We start from the raw sequence: 20,682 nt of genomic DNA, 5'->3' as shown, positions 1-20,682 counted from the left end.
TTAACGTGCATGCATGCTAATATTAAGGATTGAATAGTATACTCAGGGTCATTTATCTAGTACCTGAGAGATACTGGGATTCAGATGCAAATCTCTCTATCCCATATGTCATTCACTGCAATATCCTGCCACCATTCTTAGCTAAAAGTGATGCTTTCATTGTATGTGACACATTGCATTCTCTGGGACTTTAGTGGTTATTGTCACATATATGACATAAATACTGTGAAATACAAAATAACTTTTCTAAATATGTCAACCTTTTGTAGTGTCAGTATTTTAAATCTATCAACATTTTTTATAACTGCGAAGTCTGTGATTCATTTTCCCAGACTCAGTATAGTTAAGTACAAAACTGGTTAAATTAAAGTCCTTCGATTGTATTCTAAGAACACTTTTGTACTTCATGACTAGAAACTTCCACCCGTAGAAAATAAATGAACAGTCTTCTGGAGTCAGATCTTATAAAATGCTAATGATATTGCTTTATACTGTTTTTATGTGGCAACAGAAGAAAAGTAAAGAGCATGGCGAGATTGTTTCTTTTCCAGGGTAAGATCACTGATCTCCTTTGACTTTTTTCAGATTTAGCCTGGGAGTGGTGTCTCGTTAAATGACCTGCTCAGAGGCAATAGAATTAAACCTTGCACCACTGGACCACAGGAAACAGCTTGTTAACACCTCCTTAATCCTCTAAGCCAACTGCCAGACAGATTTACCATAAGAAGCATAATTATATAAAACTATTAGATGTCTGTTCCCCTCCCTCACTGCATTATTAAGTCACATTGAGTTTAAGAAATTATTGACAGATAATTACTTCATCCACAATAAGAAATCTTTCTTATTTGCTATTAAAGAGTTTAACATGTCTTACGTGTTTGGCACCAGAGTTGTGCCTGATGGTTGGAGTACTCATGTTTAAAGAGCCAATAACGTAGGCTTGGCAGAGATACATTGTGGTCAATCTCAATGTTGCTTCTGTCGACAGAGAAGAACTCCTCTCTAGCAGAATCTGTGATGGGGATTAAAGAAAAGTAATTAGTTTAAAAATTTGTATTGTTTTCACAGTACTTAATAGATTTTGTTTGTACCTATCTACCTCATCACAGATTTTATATTTTGCTTTATCTAAATAAGTCTCAAAACATAAAAAAATGTATGTGCACCTTTGAGATGTATGAGTTATTATTATATAAAGTTATTGGTAGTCTGTAAAAGCATCATATGTTAGTGAGGTTATCTTGGCAGCATATTATATCTGCATCTTCTTCTGGCTTTTCCCGGTTAGGGGTCGCCATAGCGGATCACCGTCCGCTCATGATTGGCAGTAGAGTTTTACGGTGTCGAGTTGTCAGCCCAGCACCCAACCTTCCACAGAAGGTACACACACACGCACTCATGCCTAGGGCCAATTTAGTGTGTCCAATCCACCTACAGCATGTCTTTGGGAGGAAACTGGAGCACCCTGAGGAAACCCATGCGACCACAGGGAGGACATGCAGACTCCGCACAGAAGGCACCCCAGCCAAGGATCGAACCAGAGAACCTCTTGTTGTGAGGCAGCAATGCTAACTACTGCACCACCGTGGCCGCCAGCATAGTATATCTGCATACTAAGTGCTATACTTTTGGGTTCTGAAATCTATAATGCAGCATTGCACTAATAAAGTGATACTCCATCTTTTCAGCTTGCTGATACTCAGAATAAAGTAAAATAAACTTAAGCAATATTCTGCAGTGAGTGGTCTATGTTCTACTGCACCTGCTGACATGGTTTGGACAGATATCTGATGCAGTATTCACTATGCAGAATGAATGTTATCACAGCTCTCACACTTCAGTATGGCATAACCTGGTGTGTAAATACAAGTGGATGCACAGTATATGAGACATATATAATAGTCCTTAACTCTTGTGATATCAGCAAATGTATCATACACTTCTATGTTATATTAGTTCCCAGTAATAGCTCATAAACTTGCTTATAATGTTGCTAAAAAAAAGTTACTCCCCCAAAAAAAAACATTATTCATGGGATAAAAAGAGATGTGTTAACTGAATTTGTGTTCCTTTGCTATTACATATGGTGTGAGTCTAAGCAGAAAGTGTTCCCTCATAGCTCTTGAAAACAGGTTGTTGTGCCTAGGCGGCTACTGAGTTAACTGCAGAGAAAGATAAACAATATCCTTTCAGCACCGCTTTAACAAATATGTTCTCTAAAGCACCAGTGTAACAGTAAAGGAAAGCACTTGCAGTATTCCTCAGCATTTTGTCTTTTAATACATATGTCGCAGTTCACTCATCTTTTAAATAGCTGATTTATTGTACACAGCTGAGAGTAGAATTCAGCCATCTTTGAATACTGAATTTCTGTGCAAGGAAGTATGAACTTTTATCCGAATGTAACATGTGAAAGTTGTCTATCCAGTAGGAATGTTTCAAAAACTGATCAGCTATGACGATCAGTTTCAGAGAAATATAAAGGACAGAGTCAGTACTGACAAAAGGAATAGCATTTTACAACATCTTAGTACCCTAAACACCCATATATTTTACTTGCTTCCAAAGTACAAGAAGCTCACCATTCCACTAGTATATCTAATTCTTAATAAAGCCCACCCAGATAAACACACTGAATGGCATCGTGCAATCTGTTATTTGCTTACCAGTGCATGTATTTTACCATCTTTACAGTGGAATTTATGATTTTTAAAAACTAAACTGTCTTTCGGCTTTTCCTGGTTAGGGGTCACCACAGCGGAACTCTGGTCCGCTAATGATTGGCAGTGAATTTTTATGGTAGTATTTATAAGCATTTATTTATTTCGTAACTCAGTGTAACTCTGCCATGAAAGGCAAAACCTGACAAAGTAATACTAATCAAAGTAAGTAAACATTTGTAACCTAACAAGAAAAAAAATAGCAGTTTAAAGATAGCATAGAACAACGTTGATAATAATGTGTCATGAAAAGCAGACATTACCTTGGGTAGGCTAGAAATCCTGCAAGAAAAATGACACCAAATTAAAAGAACTACAATTACCACTTGTTTTATTTTGATAATAAAAAGAAATTAGAATGTAGTGGGAAGTCAAATGATTATTTAGTAAGTACCAGAACACATGAAGAAAACAAAGTTTACATTAAAGGATGCAATGCCATCTGTGGAACAAATAGTGATGGTATCAATCTGCATTAAGTTGATGTTCATGGCCTAAAGTAAGAACTCTAAAATCAAAATGTTGTGCTAGAAGCCCTTAAGTCAGTGTTTTTGTGTTCTAATCAGAAAGACAGGACAGTAGTTGTAAGAGTATACCAGACTGAGAGAAAATCAGTGGGCTTAGGTAACAAGTAGATTGTGCAAAATTAAAAAAGAGGATGTTGAAATTCAAAGCAACATTAAACATGTCTCAGGAAAATCTGGGGTTTGGCTCTCAGACATGGAAAAGGTGGAGGTGTAAAAAGGGAGTATTTCCTCATATACTATGAAGGTACCTCACATCTGAAATTTGAGAGGTGATAGGTTAAAAGCACTTAAGCTTTTAAAAATAGCAATGTGCAATGTCATAAGAATATATAATTTTTCATCGTCACTTTAATTGTAAAGAAAGACTTAGAATCCTGCAAAGCCACAACACTGGAACTTAGAAATATAGTCCTGGCTCACTGTACAGTGAGGAAAAGCAGGAGGGGAGCTATTGTAGGGGCATTGTCAGGGAAGCGCTAACTGCTGATTACCTATTACCATTCTTTGTGGGTTTTTATATTAATGACTGATTTTGTGCTGGATGATTGCAAAAACTGCATGGCACAAAAAGGACACAGTATGGCTTTCAAGCCCAAACAGAGGACCACTGCATGGAACTGAAAATAAGGAGAAAAAACTTTTCCTGTAAACATCCATTAGTTCATTAGCATTATTGGTGCAGAAAGTACTCAGTGGCACTAAAACTCTAATAGAAGCCTGCAATAATAACTAAAAAGCAACAGATGACTTCCATCCATAAGGTGGGACAACAGCACATGTAGCAGTGGGTCAGCAGAGATCACTGATTTCAACTCACCCCAATCAACTGTAAGAATTATGCCTCTGGAATGAGTTGCTACAACTAAACAAATGATACTTTAGACAAGTGTTCCCACAGGAACAGCTTTCATCTAAGAGGTACGTCCTAAGGGCTGGAGGGACTAGGCCCACTGGGATTTATCAAAAACAAGCTGAGACAGCTGCTAAACATGCTGGCATCTGTTCAAGTTAACAAAGCCTGTAGGATCAGTACAGAAGTCTCCATCGATCTCCCAGACACTTCATTCTTTATTTCCTAAACTTTCTAGACAAAAAGAAAGTGTTAAAAAATCCAAAAAGCTGGAGACATTATGCAAAACTGAAGTGACATCTGTGCATTTACTTCCTCGTGATACTATCAAAATGCTTATTTCTGTCTTAAAAGGATCTGAAAAATAAGGAAATGTGTAGTAGCTAAAGTTTACTGCAGCCATATGAAGATGATTGAGCATGTACTGATGTTTACATATCCTACCAAGGCAGATGTTTTTCTTAACAAGTTACACTAAAACCAGATATGATCAATGCTAAAGGGGAATATACTCCAAGTTACACCACTCTCCAGAAGCTCCTACAAAAAATATCTAAGGTCAAGTAGCCCAAGGGGCTAGAGACCTTGGGTAACAACACAGAGACTTCTCTGCACGCTTGTAACAAACCACACTTTACCTCAGACCTACAAAATTGTTGCCAACCACTATCAGATCTTTTAGATGAGAATGGAACAGAAGTGGAAGTAGAATCAGTGGCCATGGCAGAAGTGGAAGTACAGTGGCCATGGACTCCCTTGTAAATGAAACTATGTAGCTGGAAATAAAACAGGAACTTGGCTGCTCTTAAAAAAAACTGTATCTGCTGTTAGGGCAGGAACTGAATGCATACTGTTTTTTTTTTCCTGTTATGCTTTAATATATTATCATGGAGATTTTCCACCAGTTTTACACAAGGTTATTTCAGCTGCTTTACTCTCTAGTCTTTTATCAGCATCAGAGAGAGGAGCACTGGCCCAAAAAATGCAGAGGAAGGAGACCAGGAAAAGCTGGAACACATATGGCCACAATCCTTTGGAAGAGGAGATGCATTGTTGTGCCCATCCTGGGGGAGGAATTTCAGCTCACCAAGGCACTGCCATGTGGTAGCCCTCATTTACAAGTATACAGGGAAGTATGCTAGCAGAGGGGGAGGCAATGTGTTTGCCCATGGTTATGTAGGTAACTGATCTCCCCACCTCCCACTCAGATATAAGAGTTGGGCCATGCTAGCACCCTTATTGTCAGAATGCCAGTAACAGCACAACCCTCATGGCTGCTTGTATGATCATCTCTGCAAATCACTCTCCCACGTGCTATACTGAGTAATTCTGCAACATGAGTCCCCTTGGCACGTGCCTGATTGCTGTCAAGCAGGGGGGCAAAGAACACCTAGAAACAAAAACAGATGATTCACATAGGAAGGGCATGACTTCATAAACATATAATCAATTTACTTGAATTACAGAAATAATTTTTGCTTATCGATCTCTGTCATTCCCTTTGAGAGAGATTATACTTTCTTTCCTAAACTACAGAGTGACTAGTCATAGAAACCTTTTCTTATTAAGTTCAGTTCTACTGAAAAAATATGTATAATATAGCCACTACTCCAGCAATATATTTGGATCATAATTTTCTTTTCTTAACTATCAGCAATAGTTCCCAGAATGGCAGGCAGGCAGGATAGGGACTGGATCCTTTATTATTGAAAAGTGAAGAAGAGAGGAGCATTTTGAAATTCTGGGTTACTCAGATCTGAAGAGGACATACGGAATTGGAGGTTTCAGTAACTTCCAAATAGGAAATGTTTAAATATTTATTCAGAACAACTGCTGTTGGGAGAAGCTGACAGATGCAATGTTTTATGCAAATGAAAATATTAAAACTGGAATCAGAGATCAGTGAATCAGAAAATAAATACAAGAGAGGACATTTCTGCAGAAATAAGCCAACTTACAGATCCAAACTGGTGAAAAAAAATGTCAGGCTATACATTAGGTGTCCATACATAGCACATAAAGAAAAAATGAGTTCTTCTGGGAGTGCTATTGAAAATCTCCAAAACTTCTTGCAACTTGACAGAAAGAAAGAACATGTTCACAAAGCATATGTTTTTGAGGCATTATTGGACCAATGCAGAATTTTCTGCTGAGGACATATATTACAACTTCATTCTGTAAGATCTTATATTTACCTATGAGGAGAGTACAACCAGGGGATTGATTTAGTGACCCTAAATTACTCTTCAAGTACCTGAAGATCTCAAAAGCCTACCACTAAATGGGAACTTGTACCAATTCATTTATTTATTTACTGACGGTCCATATGGGTCCATGCAAATGTTTTCAAGCACCTTAAGTGGGACCTTGGAGAATGGCTTGAAAAGTCAACAATGAATAGACTTTTACCATACCCTGTCCAACTAGACTATATTATTATTCTTCCAAAGGAAGACAAAAATCTTGCATTTCCTGAATGTTATTGATCATCCAATTGTTGCATTTAGTGAGCAGAATATTCCCCAGGATTATAGCAGGAAGCCTAGACCAACTTATGCATAGATAGATGGAAGTACTCAGCACGAGTTTATAATTGGCAGACCAGTTAGTCCAGCTCTCTGTAGTATCAGCCCATGCAGTAATACTCTGCACCAGTGTGCTGCAAACATATTTGATGAGTTTAGTAAGGTTTCCAACTCCCTGAATTTGGAGTGAATTTATGCAGTATTGCCTTAATATGGCATTGACTGTAAATTTATTAAGATATGCCATCTTCTCTACTCCTAGCATGTATCATGGCTGAAAACTACCTGCTGTTCTGCCCATTTTGTCTTAGTAGAGCAGTCTTTCAGTGGCGTCCTCTCTTCTCACTTTGTTTATACAGTAAAGAATGCTTCTCAAAAGTGGGGTTTCCAGCTTCCAGGTCACAACGTGTTGGTAGATATCCGGTTCAGTGAGGATAGCACTATTTGGTTATCACACTCTGCCTGTTCTATTCAGGGGATATTAAAAGATTTTCATATGTACACCAAGGAATCTGATTTGGCATTTAACTGGGGAAACAGTGTTCACATTAAATTCAGAATGTACTGCCCTTAAGCCACAAGTATTAGGTTTTAAGTTAAAGCTTTTACCATGTTTACATGAAGGTAGGAAAAGGCCTCTTCCTTGGAGACTTGATCTTGAACATGTTCTTTCTTTAAACATTTACTAGATAATACAGGAAAGAAAAAGTATGAAGTTGCACTTCTTAGCTGAGATATCTGGGAAGAGAATACTTTTGTTTCCCCCAAATTTCTCTTTCTAACTAGAAATATTCCCTTCCCGGGTTAAAATTAAGGTATCCGTAAACTTCAGGCCTTCATTTTGAAATGGTATGTGAGATTTTCAAACACCTAGATTTTCCAGGAGAAAATTAACTACTTCAACTAGAATAGGACACCTGGGATTGCAGGATTTTGCAAAATATTCAAAGGCAGGCATATTTTATATGCAATTTATTTGGGGTCATTACATTGTCCATCCCATTTGGCTTTAGTGGTTTGATTCTTTTTCATGTGCTCACTATTTGCCCACCAAAACAACAAAGATACAGGATCCTAGAAGACATAAACAAGAAGTTCTAAAATGGTGTGGGAAATTAAACTTTGGGCTGGGTCATGCTTATGGTCATAATCTCATAGAATGTAATAAAGTGGATAGCAAAAAAAAATTCTGGCCATAGTGAGTAGCATTAGGTTTGTACACCTTAAGAAAGACATAGTGCAAGGTCCAAGTCAGAATTTGAATGACAAATCTTCAGTTGGATGATGGCAGTATTTACAGTTGAGTATTAGCAGATATATCTCTGCATTTGTAGATACTTTGGCTGAGATTTTCAAACTAATTCTGAGTTTTAAAGAGTTACCGTAGACAGTGATCTATCTTGCTTACAGAATAGAAGACTCCATTAACTTTCAATTTTTTTTTTACTAATGACCACAAGAAAAGGAAGCTAGCATTATTCACCTCCATTTAAGGTGTCTGAATGGAAGATGGCCTGTAACTTGGTATGGATCTTACATTTACCCCTGCCTTATATTTCACTCATTTTAAGAAGTTCATTATTTATTTATTTGACATTTGTTAACTGGGTTAGTCCATCTGGGTTAAAAGCCCATTTTCAGTGGAGACCTGAGGAGAAAAGCTCCAACAGAAATACTTTACAGTACAAAATATTGCAAGCACATATAGAGAATTATCATACATGAGTTCCAAAGATACTGAGAATTATAATGCAGAAGTATAGTACAATAATATGATAAACAAATAATAACTTTTTTTGTTGTTATTACATAGACGGTGTAATTCAATTGGATTTTCCAAGAGAGTGAGAATGATTTCACAGAGATGAGAAGGGTATGTATATGAGTAGCAGTATGTACAAATGTACAAGTGGTAGAGCAGTATAGACTAGGGATTTATTTTCAGAAAGGGAAAAAATTAGGAGGTTTTGTAGATGAAAGTCTATGAAGAAGGAGTGAAAAACATACAGTAGTATAGTGGATTAGGTAGGGGCCTGACGGGGACAAGTCTTAGTGTTAAGTAGGTGAAGTTTTAGTTCTTTTTATAAGTGTTTAGGCTGAGGAATAGATCTTATGTGGACAGGGAGTTTGTTCCAAGCTTGGGTATTAGAGGATTTGTAGAGTTCATAGGTTCATAGGTTCATAGGTTCATACTCGGCTATCTGCCCAAGGGCATTTATAAGCCTAGCCCATAGTTATGTGGCTTTCGCCACCCCTTTAGTTTGAATAAAAACTAATGCCTATCATTTTGCTGTGCCTCTGTCAAGCAGTGACGCTGAAGTAATCCCTGGGGTATATCTGCAATCTCCCATCCATTGGTCAAGATTCCTCTTGAACAAGACCAGAGAGGTGCTCTGCCTCACATGTACCGGGATTTTGTTCCACAGCATAGGGAGTCTCTGGGTGATGAATCTGTCCCTCCAGCACGTTCTATTTATAACCGTGTCAAGGTTTAAGTCTCCCGCCCTTGTGGTTCTGAGTGATCTAGATTTTTTGAGGTGAAGCATATTCATCAAATCTGGGTTTGACATGGCCTTATATGTCAGGCACAGGTCACCTCTGAGCAAGCGGTATGAGACTGAATAGAGCTGGAGTTCTTTCAGTCGGGCAGCATAAGACATATTTTTGAGACCCTTTATCCTTTTGGTGAGGAACTTTTGGGGCCTTTCAAGCTGCAGCAGGTGTCTGGTCAGATACATTCGAACGGGCATTGTACTCAATCATAGGTCTAATAAGTGATGAGTACAGGGGACGATGACCTCCCTTGATCTAGATGTGAATCCCTTCATGATCAGGTGGGTGATATAGAAGGTTTTCCTAACTACTTTAGCAACATGAGTGTCAAACGAAGGCTACTGTCAACCTGGGTCCCCAGATCTCTGATGACTTTTTCTGTGCTCAGTGGATTGCCACCTATATGGTAGCTAGGGGTAGCCTTGTTTTTCCCAAAGGGTATGACTATGCATTTTTGGCGTTTAACTTCAGGCCATGGCTCTGGCACCAGTTATCCATTTCTGTGAGGCCCTTCTGGAGGATATCTGTGTCAGATGTGTTTTCGACTATGGCCCAGTTTGCAGTCATCTGCAAACTTTGTCAGCCATAACCCTCCTGTGTTTGCTTGTACTTCAGAAAAGTAGATGCCGAACAAGAGTGGACCCAGGACTGAGCCCTGTGGGACACCACTTGTGACAGGCTTTGAGTCTGACATGGCTCCAGCAACTCTGACCCTGTGGGTTCTGTCACTTAGCCAGTTTGCAACCCATCTTGTGATGTATGGGTTTACATTCAAGCTGATGAGTTTTTCGATGATACCTGAGTGGGGTATTGTGTCAAGGCCTTTGCCAGGTCGAGGTAGGCTGTATGGACTGCCTTTCCCTCATCAATGGCCTTGGTGACTGTCTCGAAAAAGTCAACCAAGTTTAAGAGGCAGGATCTGCCTTTGACAAAGCCAAACTGAGTTGGATCCAAAGTCTGCAAGTTCCCTATGTCTTTATTTATGAGTTCCATTATGATCCTCTCCATGGCTTTGCAGATAAGGCTTGTCAAGCTAATGGGGCGGTAATTTCCAGGGTCTGTGGAGGCACCGCCCTTATGAAGTGGGACCACAGTCGGCGAGCGCCACTCCTTGGGTACGTATCCTGAGGTGAGGCTAAGATTAAACAGCTGTCCTAACTGTGGGTTTAATTCCTCATTGAGTTCATGAAGCACACAGCCGGGGACACCATCCGTCCCATGGATGCTGTGTTTTTGCCTTAGTGAGGGCAGTTCTCACCTGGGCGTTGGAGATGTTTGGGGGCTACAATCCTCTGGAATAGATATCTCTCCTTTTGGGGGAGGGGAGAAGTTTGCACTGAACCTGTCAGCCAGTATGTTGGCAATGTGTGTAGGTTCAGTAATTTTCACATCATTTTGAACTAATTCTGAGCATATCTGGGAGTTTCCTCCTAGGTTTCTAACATAGCTAAAGAAGGCCTTATGATTCTCTTTAGAGTCCTTGGCGATTTTTCTCTCAAAATTTGCCTTGGATGATTTTATGAGAGCTCTTAGTTTTTACTTATAATGATCAAAGGTGTCTTACCTTTCAAGGATTTTGCTCTATCTTGTAGTAGCTTCCTCCTTTTGTTGTAGAGCTTGTTTATGGCTGGGGTCCACCAGACTGGACGCTTGCCTTTGGTACAGAGAGTCTTAGTTTTGTTTGGGATTGCCTGATCCATGCAGTCCTGTAGGTGCTGGTAGAAGGCATTTGTAAGTGATTCAGCGGTTTGAGTAATGTTTACCACTGGCTCAGGGGCCTTAAAGGAGACCACACTAGTTTTTAGAAGTGTGAAATCGGCTTTTGAGAAGTTTTTCACTGTGGTCTTTTTTGTTTCAGGTGGGGGCGGGATGAGGACCTCCAGCGAGATTAGTTTATGCTCTGATCTCACCAGTGAGGGGTATACTTCCGGTGTTGAACATTTTGATCCCATGTTCGTGATGATGAGATCAAGTATGTTTTCTCCTCTTGTGGGGATGGTGACTAGTTGTTCCATGGCATTTGAGTTTATGAACTCCAGGAATCTTTGGGTTAGAGTGTTCGGGCTTGAGTAGTGTTCCCAGTCTATATTAGGGTAGTTAAAGTCACCTAGTATGATGGTGTTTGGAGATACATTTATCCCCTCCAATGTTTTCAGGAAGGCCATGTGAGGTTCCTGAGTTTGAGAGGGTGGCCTGTAACATGCTACAAATTGCAGAGCAGTCTTGCCTATGGTTAATTGCACCTGGATGGTCTCCGATGCATCATGCGTTGCCACCAACCTTGAGGTGTGGGTGTCCTTTATGAATATGGACCCCCCTCCTTTCTTGGTGTTGTCCGGATTTTGGGGCCGGAACGCATGATATGAGGTGAAACCTGTTAGTGCTGGGGTGCTCTCAGGAGCCTTGAACCAGGTTTCTGTCACAGCACAGACATCGATGTTCTCCATATTGAGAAGGGCCTCGAGTGCGTGCATCTTGAGATTGAGACTTCTGGCATTGAGCAGCATTACCCTTAGTTTTTTTCCTTTTTGGTGTTCTAGGGTGGTAGGTTTAGAATTTGAGCCTTGCCTAAAAAAGGCACTATGGGGTGGCAAAGCCTTTGCCAATATCCGGAAGCCCAGGGTGACAGGTGCAAGCCGTCCCTTGGAAGCAGCGTGGCTTGTCCAGCATGTCATCCCAGGCAGACAGACATTGGATCCCCTTTGAATGACACCAGAATTTAAGCCAATTATTAAAGCTGATCATCTTATCACTGTATTGTGGCATCATTCTAGGTGAAGGTAGGATACTGCTCAAGGTCAGGGTCATACCTGCCTGGGCTACATAATCAGAGAGCTCCTCGATGTCCCTTTTCATGTAGTCCAAGGAGGTACGTCTCAGGTCGTTGACACCAGCGTGGACAATGACTGAGTCGTACTTGTACCTGATGTTGAGAGACCTGAGTGCTTGCGTTATGTGGCGGATTCTAGCGCCTGACAGGCAGCTTACTGTGACCTTCTCTTTACTCAGTCTGGTGAGCGGGACGCCAGTGTGTCTGACTATGGAATCACCAATGACAAGTGTGTCTGGCATTTTGTTTGGCCTTAAGGGCTGTGACTGTTTGACACTCTGACTGTGTGGTCTATGTGTTGCATGTGTTGGGTCGTGAGGTGGTAGTTGTTTGGGTGTCTGCTTTGGTGGCCTCTGCTGTTTTGGTAAATTTTGATCAGAGCCTCCGAGTATGTCTTTGTGTGAGTATGTGTATGATTTGAAGTTGTGATGGTACCATGTGTGACTGGGTATGTATTGTGTGTGGTTACCTTCTCCTCCTGTCTGGTCTTGCCAGTCCTATGTTGAGAGAGCTCAGCCTCCAGTTTGGCCGTATAGTTGCATCTCTCGCATGTATTTGTGTTTTGTGGGAGAAGGAGAGGATTGTCTGTGTACATGAGGCAGTTGTAACATTGCCTCAATATTCCCAGGTTCACCAGTTGAGCTGGAGAGGACACTAGCAACTGATCCTCGACATACTAGAAGTAGTAGATAAAGAGACTTTCAAAGGACTCCGGGGGAAGTGGGTTTTAGGCTGGTGGGGTACTATCTATAATAAGAGTGCTTTATCAAGGTGCAAGTACTGTAGGAGTAAGTGCTAGGCTTTACAGATAGAGAATAGTCTACTTGGGAATCAAGTAGAGATGAACTTTTCAGTTATAGGATATGCTGGTTAGATCAGCAGTACAGCTCGAGGAAGGTAGTTTTAAGGGAAAATTGGAAGAGTGGAATTTAGATGGCCCAAATAGTTTAACCTTGTTTAACCGCCGCTGCTCTTGTGTGCAACAGTGGTAACTCCGTGCTAAATCGCGCTTACGCGCGTTTAGTGTGTTTTATAGCAGGGGGCTGAAGGGAGCTAGGAATTGGCCCAAAACGACCAATGGACTACTAGTTTCTGGCTGAAACTTCACCAAATCAGACAAAAAGGCCACTCAGTGCTTCCCACTCCCACTGGTAAGCAAAGAAACTTCCCTCCTTCCTAATAAGGCAATGGATCAGTAACAGGAACTAAAAACAAAGCCCAGGGATCAGCAACTCTGAAACTGGACTACTCTAGTTCAGTAAGGCGGGAAAACAAGAGATTTTTTTGTTTTATTACAGAGACAAGGAAAAAAAACAGACAGTAATTGCTGTAAATCGGCTAGCGACTTTAGTGTGTAGCCTACAGAAACAATTTGCAACAATTAGTAACTTAAAGTGCAATAAACAGTGTAAAATGCAGAAATCACTTAAAGTAGCAATAAAACAGGCGAAATGCAGTTGCTAGCTTAAATAACAGTGGGAAAGCCACAAAAATACTTATATCTGGTAGAAAGTCACTCTTTTAGCTCTCTGCTGCTTGGATCACTCTGCAGGCCACCACGAGGATCTGTGCTGAGTTGGTACAAGCTGGAAAATGCGTGTTTAGCGTGTTTTATAGCAGGGGCTGAAAGGAGCTAGGAATTGGCCCAAAACAACCAATGGACTACTAGTTTCTGGCTGAAACTTCACCAAATCGGACAGAAAGGCTGCTCAGTGCTTCCCACTCCCACTGGTAAGCAAAGAAACTTCCCTCCTCCCTAATAAGGCAATGAATCAGTAACAGGAACTAAAAACAAAGCCCAGGGATCAGCAACTCTGAAACTGGACTACTCTAGTTCAGTAAGGCAGGAAAACAAGAGATTTTTTTTGTTTTATTACAGAGACAAGGAAAAAACAGACAGTAAATGCTATAAATGCTGTAAATCGGCTAGCGACTTTAGTGTGTAGCCTACAGAAACAATTTGCAACAATTAGTAACTTAAAGTGCAATAAACAGTGTAAAATGCAGAAATCACTTAAAGTAGCAGTAAAACAGGCGAAATGCAGTCGCTAGCTTAAATAACAGTGGAAAGCCACAAAAATACTTATATCTGGTAGAAAGTCACTCTTAGCTCTCTGCTGCTTGGATCACTCTGCAGGCCACCACGAGGATCTGTGCTGAGTTGGTACAAGCTGGAAAAACGCGTGTTTAGCGTGTTTTATAGCAGGGGGCTGAAAGGAGCTAGGAATTGGCCCAAACGACCAATGGACTACTAGTTTCTGGCTGAAACTTCACCAAATCGGACAGAAAGGCTGCTCAGTGCTTCCCACTCCCACTGGTAAGCAAAGAAACTTCCCTCCTCCCTAATAAGGCAATGGATCAGTAACAGGAACTAAAAACAAAGCCCAGGGATCAGCAACTCTGAAACTGGACTACTCTAGTTCAGTAAGGCAGGAAAACAAGAGATTTTTTGTTTTATTACAGAGACAAGGAAAAAAACAGACAGTAAATGCTATAAATGCTGTAAATCGGCTAGCGACTTTAGTGTGTAGCCTACAGAAACAATTTGCAACAATTAGTAACTTAAAGTGCAATAAAAAGTGTAAAATGCAGAAATCACTTAAAGTAGCAGTAAAACAGGCGAAATGCAGTCGCTAGCTTAATAACAGTGGGAAAGCCACAAAATACTTATATCTGGTAGAAAGTCACTCTTTTAGCTCTCTGCTGCTTGGATCACTCTGCAGGCCACCACGAGGATCTGTGCTGAGTTGGTACAAGCTGGAAAAATGCGTGTTTAGCGTGTTTTATAGCAGGGGGCTGAAAGGAGCTAGGAATTGGCCCAAAGCGACCAATGGACTACTAGTTTCCGGCTGAAACTTCACCAAATCGGACAGAAAGGCTGCTCAGTGCTTCCCACTCCCACTGGTAAGCAAAGAAACTTCCCTCCTCCCTAATAAGGCAATGGATCAGTAACAGGAACTAAAAACAAAGCCCAGGGATCAGCAACTCTGAAACTGGACTACTCTAGTTCAGTGAGGCGGAAAACAAGAGTTTTTTTGTTTTATTACAGAGACAAGGAAAAAACAGACAGTAAATGCTATAAATGCTGTAAATCGGCTAGCACTTTAGTGTGTAGCCTACAGAAACAATTTGCAACAATTAGTAACTTAAAGTGCAATAAACAGTGTAAAATGCAGAAATCACTTAAAGTAGCAGTAAAACAGGCGAAATGCAGTCGCTAGCTTAATAACAGTGGGAAAGCCACAAAAATACTTATATCTGGTAGAAAGTCACTCTTTTAGCTCTCTGCTGCTTGGATCACTCTGCAGGCCACCACGAGGATCTGTGCTGAGTTGGTACAAGCTGGAAAAACGCGTGTTTAGCGTGTTTTATAGCAGGGGGCTGAAAGGAGCTAGGAATTGGCCCAAAACGACCAATGGACTACTAGTTTCCGGCTGAAGCTTCACCAAATCGGACAGAAAGGCTGCTCAGTGCTTCCCAATTTACCAACAGTTTTTTTGGGATGATAGATATCCAGGAGTAATTGGTTGGAGGTGTGGAGGATACATGTAGGGATACCAGAGAGGGATTGGCAGGTGGATGGTTTGTGTACTACAGTGTGTGATTTGTAACTGTGAAAGTAGAAGTTGTTGAGGGAATTCTAGCCATTGGAAAGCATTAAGTGCAAGGCAGTCATGAGAGTTGTGATGAGAAATGGTGGCAAATCTAGCTACTTTGTTGTAGGGTTGTTGGAGTTTGGACAAGGTTCTAGACTGTATGTTAGTGAGGATTTGGGCATCATAGAGGAAGGATGGGAGGAGAAGAGACTGAGCCAGGGAGAGTCTGGCATTGGGAGTTAGAAATGTTCTATTATGGTAAAGAAGACCTAGTTTTTGGTGTTTTTTATATGATTTGCAGGACTTGTAAGTTAAATTTCAGCTCATCGTGTATGATGGTACCTGGGAGCTTAAGTGTGGGGTTCAGGTTCTATGATGGTCATAGGAAGATGTGATGACAAAGATTAATTTAGGTTGAGAGAGAGAAGGAGGAAGAAAAAGCAGTAGTTTAGTTTTGGGGGGTTTAAGATGAGTTGATTATCAAACAGACATTTTTCAGTGGTCAGAAAGGCAGCTTAGGTCTGTGTGTGGAGATCTGAGATGTTAGTGGAGATGGAAATGAGAGTGGAATCATCCGCATATTGTATTAGGGAGGATAGTTTACAAGATGCATGAAGATCATTTGTGAAAATGTTAAACAGAATGGAACCTTGGCATACACCAGATGTGACAGGAAGAGAGGGGGAGCAGGAAGAGAGCCATCTGACTGACTGTTCCCTATTGGATAGGTAACTAGTGAACCACTGAAGTGAGGGAGGGGAGAGATTAACAAGTTTAGATAGAAGAATAGGGTGAGAGACAGTGTCAAAGGCTTTGGAAAGGTAGAGAAAAAGACAGGATATGAGTTGGTTATTATCTCTATCCTCTACTACTTTATGGATAAAAGATAGAAGGGAAAGCAAAGAGAAAACTTCAACATACCACCAGGCTAAAAACATAAAAGTTTCATCCAAAGGAAACTGGTCAGCGCTTTCAGGTAAAACCCTTCATCAGACAATGTTTTCTCTTTGCTTGGCTTGTTTTTATTCTAACAGACCTTTGGTGCCATAGTATCTGGTTTGTTTTTATCATACAAAAGATAGAAGGGTGGTAGTTGTGCTGTGGTATAGTTGAAAACCATGTTGAGTGAGTGACAGAAGGTTTTCCTGAAAGAGAAAATGTAGTAGCTGAGTATGAATGCATTTTTCAAGTATTTTAGATAATGGAGAAAGAATGGCTATACGTCTGTAGTTTGATGGGTCAGTAGAATTCCCCCCTTTATGCAGACGAATGGTGAAGAAGGATTTCTAAACATCAGGGCAAAGGAAATATGGCCGATGATGTTACCAACTGAACAACGTCCTCTCTACATAGCATTTCTGCGACTCCAGTAGATGCTAGTGAATCAAACAGTTTGGCAATACAGAATGGAGCCAGGAAGGACAACATCCAAGGGGCTGGGCACACGATCTCCGCTAATGGTTTATTACCAGGAAATGCAGGCATAAGCTTAATCAGTACACCCTACCCCATCAGAACCCCAACTTTTCAGCAATGATCACAAAGTAGAGGCAGGCAGAAATGGAAAGCTTCAATAGAAGACAACCACACGCTAACTCTGAAAAAAATGAGGCAAGGACAGAATCAACTTTAATATGGAATATATCTAAACGGACACTTACTATTGATGAAACAAATGTACTTAATAAAGGTATGACATTTATACCTGCTAATAGAATGACTTTAACAGAGAATGTAATAGAGTTAAAAACATTTACACGTAACTTAATGTTGAAAATTCAGTTTGGGAAAGTCATAGCACCATCTAATGATTTAAAGCTGTTTAGAAAAAATAGCACATATATACCAAAAAGCAATAATGTGGTTGAAACATTTGAGAAAGCATGTTTAAAAGACATTTATAAATTGCATGATGAGAGAGCAAGAACTAAGGATTTTGTGAGCTTGACTAAAAATAAAAGAATGGCACTAGAAAATTTATGTCATAATCAATCCATCTCTATACGCTCTGGAGACAAAGGGAGGACTGTTAGTAGTCATGGACTATGACTTTTATAGGGAATCTATGTACCAAGGTATATGAAATGATAGATGCAGACAGGATAAAACATTGTATTGGTACTATAAGAAATAATGTATTTGACTGCCTGCAGTCTAGAATTATAGACCTGGAGCTTTATAACTATTTTAGTGTAGATCAACCCATTATACCTATAATCCAAGGACAGCCCAAGATACATAAACATCCATGCAATCCCCAATGAGACCTACAGTCGCAGGACAATGATGTAGTACTGAACCCTTATCAATATTTGTAGAGCAACATGTTAAACTCTTGTTGGCAAAAAATAAATATGTACTAAGGGACACAAAACACTTTTTGAATGATTTATACAAACATGTTAAACACATACCACCTACTAAACAATGTTTGTTGGTAACTCTAGATGTCCTAACACTCTTCACAGTAATTCCTAATGACATGGGATTATGTTTATGAAACAGTATTTGATGGAAGATGGTACATATACCATTAAAGTTATAGACTTATTATGTCTATTAGTAGAGCTGATATTAGAGAATAACATCTTATTTGAACTACAACTCTATAAGCAAATTGATGGCATAGCTATGGGCACCTCATGTGCCAATAGCTATGCCAACATTACTATGGCTGTGTGGGAGAATCAACATATTTTGAAGAAATATACGAGTAATATTGTTTTCTATCAGAGATTTGTGGACAACATCTTTCTCTTGTGGGAAGGAGGGGCCACAGGACTTACTACATTCCTGAGTTCTATCAATAGTAGTACTCATTTTCTTAAATTTACTGCTCATACCTGTAATACATCTATAGATTTTTTAGATGTCAGTATACATAGGACACCTGAAGGTAATTTTGAAACAGAAATCTTCAGAAAGTAGTGTTATAGTAATACATTTGTTTAACAGAACAGCATGCACCCACAACATGTATTTAAAAATGTAATGAGAGGACAGGCCCTTAGGACATCAAGACTTACAGCTTAGGATGACAAGTTTAAAAATGAGCTGTCCAGTTTGGGAAATAACTTCATAGAGAGGGGATATGCCAAAAAGTAAGTAGAACAAGTAAGAACAGCACTTAGAGCAAGGGAGAGGAAGGGACAACCCTACTTCACTAGCACCATGAATAATGAAATAATAATGAAAGTCAGCGCATAATGTTATGAGACTGCCAGTCACTTATCTCAGTAACATTAAGTTACTTTTAGATGTCTAGGAAAGAAATTGGAATATATTGTGTGCAGATGAACATGGAAAAGGGGTAGTGGGAGATGTCCCCCAATATGCTTACAAAAATAAAAAATCCCTGAAGAGAATTCTGTGTGGTCCAGAAAACGTGCAGACAAATAAAAGAGATGTAGTCCAACATGAATATGGAGCCTTCCCATCTAAAAAATGCAGTCATTGCAAGTGCTTAGATACCATTGGAAAATGTTTACAAAATGTTTACATCCAGACACTATTTCAGATTAATAGCTGACTGTAGTACCACTGATCTGGTATATTTGGCATACTGTGTAGTATGCCACTCTTTCTATGTGGGTATGACTACACGTAGGTTGAGGGATCGTGTAAGAGAGCACCTATATGATATCTCCAGACAAGCTGAAATAAATGCATTAGCAAAACATGTCTTAGAGAAAGGCCAAGAACATAATTTTAAATTTATGGTTATTGAAACTCTATCCCCGGGACACAGAGGGGGGGACATGAGGAAGAAGGTTGAAACAAAAGAGTTGGACTAGATTATTAGAATGTGTGCTAATATGGGCAAGGGATTTAATGAGAAAATATCTATTAAGCCCATATTGTTGAATAAACCACTTCCAAGGTAATCCATACAAAATATAATGTTTTAATATGGTAGATACTTACATTTTTTATTTGTACCTTATATGTTTTATATTTATACTAATCATGGTTATCTTATGCAATATATTCATTTAATGGAATATGATATGATATAGGGGTGACTTAGCACTTTAAAAAACTTCTGCAAGTTTAATTGCATCGATTCTTCCATTGGCTGAATTAAATAGCTGATTGTTATCTGTGATGATTGTCTGATGAAATAGCTTACAGCTGCAAAAGCACTCACCCTTTACTCTGTTCATTAAAGATTTTAAGATTGTATGTGTCGTGGTCTGGAACCTTCTCTTTTTACTTTTTGTACTTGCATTTTGTTGCTCAAGGATCCATTTGCCTGCATCACTATCTGATTTTGGATTACTATGGTATAACGTTCCTTAAAATCATAAGATGCTTTTACTATATAAGTGCTGAGATTTCTGTCTTTGACTTAATAAAGTTGTTTCAAAACAAAAGAAAGGGAGCTCTGTTCCTCTGAAAGAGGCAGATACCATCATCCAAGCAAAGAATGGAACTGTAAAATGGACTACAAATCCAGAGAATGTAGATACTCATCTGGGATTGGGGAATTTTCAGTCAGGAGTCATAAAAGACAGAAATATATCCAATACAGTCAGCTTTACCCTGCAGATGAAATGGGAAAGAATGAGTGTGAATTAAGCAGTGGTTGTGAGCTCCTATCTACAAGAGTTTCCACAGAGATCACTGAAGCTCACAAACTAGTACCTGCACCACTGTTCTCAACAAAGGAGAGTACAGACTGAGGAGTAAGCCACGTGACAAGTCAAAGGTATGCAGGGATAAGGTTGCTTCTGTGATTAACCTGAAAGAAAGGCTGGTAAGTTTGACAGGGGGAGCAGTGTCACAGTAACCTGGAAATAAATATCATGGAGCCTTTATTCTGTCATATGTCTCTCTTAGTGGGTGCCATCTGTGCAGAAATAGAACTGAACTTTAACAGGGACTTTTTTAGTCTAAGGAAATGGTTCAAACAAATGTGATGCACCATGAGGATAAAATAATTATGGCTAGAAAGAAGCACAATGTGCCAGGATTTGTCCATCTATGCCACAGTTCATAACTTCATATAATTTCCCATCAAGTTAATATTTTAGCTGTCTTTAAAAATGATGATGACTGCTTGCTTTTAATCGTTCATC

The 20,682-nt window shown here is 39.7% G+C and overlaps 1 protein-coding gene across 1 annotated transcript in view; it reads right to left on the bottom strand.

Moving 5' to 3' along the window:
- Positions 1-20,682, bottom strand: part of TG (thyroglobulin) — a 2,464,750-nt gene that overhangs the window by 1,493,457 nt on the left and 950,611 nt on the right. Inside the window, exon 30 of the mRNA XM_044066937.1 lies at positions 878-1,015. Coding sequence (XP_043922872.1) covers positions 878-1,015 — 138 coding nt within the window. The remainder of the gene's footprint in view (positions 1-877; positions 1,016-20,682) is intronic.

The sequence above is a fragment of the Protopterus annectens genome, chromosome 3.part1 (assembly GCF_019279795.1).
Source record: "Protopterus annectens isolate FY-2018-M chromosome 3.part1, PAN1.0, whole genome shotgun sequence".
NCBI lineage: Eukaryota > Metazoa > Chordata > Ceratodontiformes > Protopteridae > Protopterus > Protopterus annectens.
This window is presented reverse-complemented; position numbering and strand designations above follow the sequence as displayed.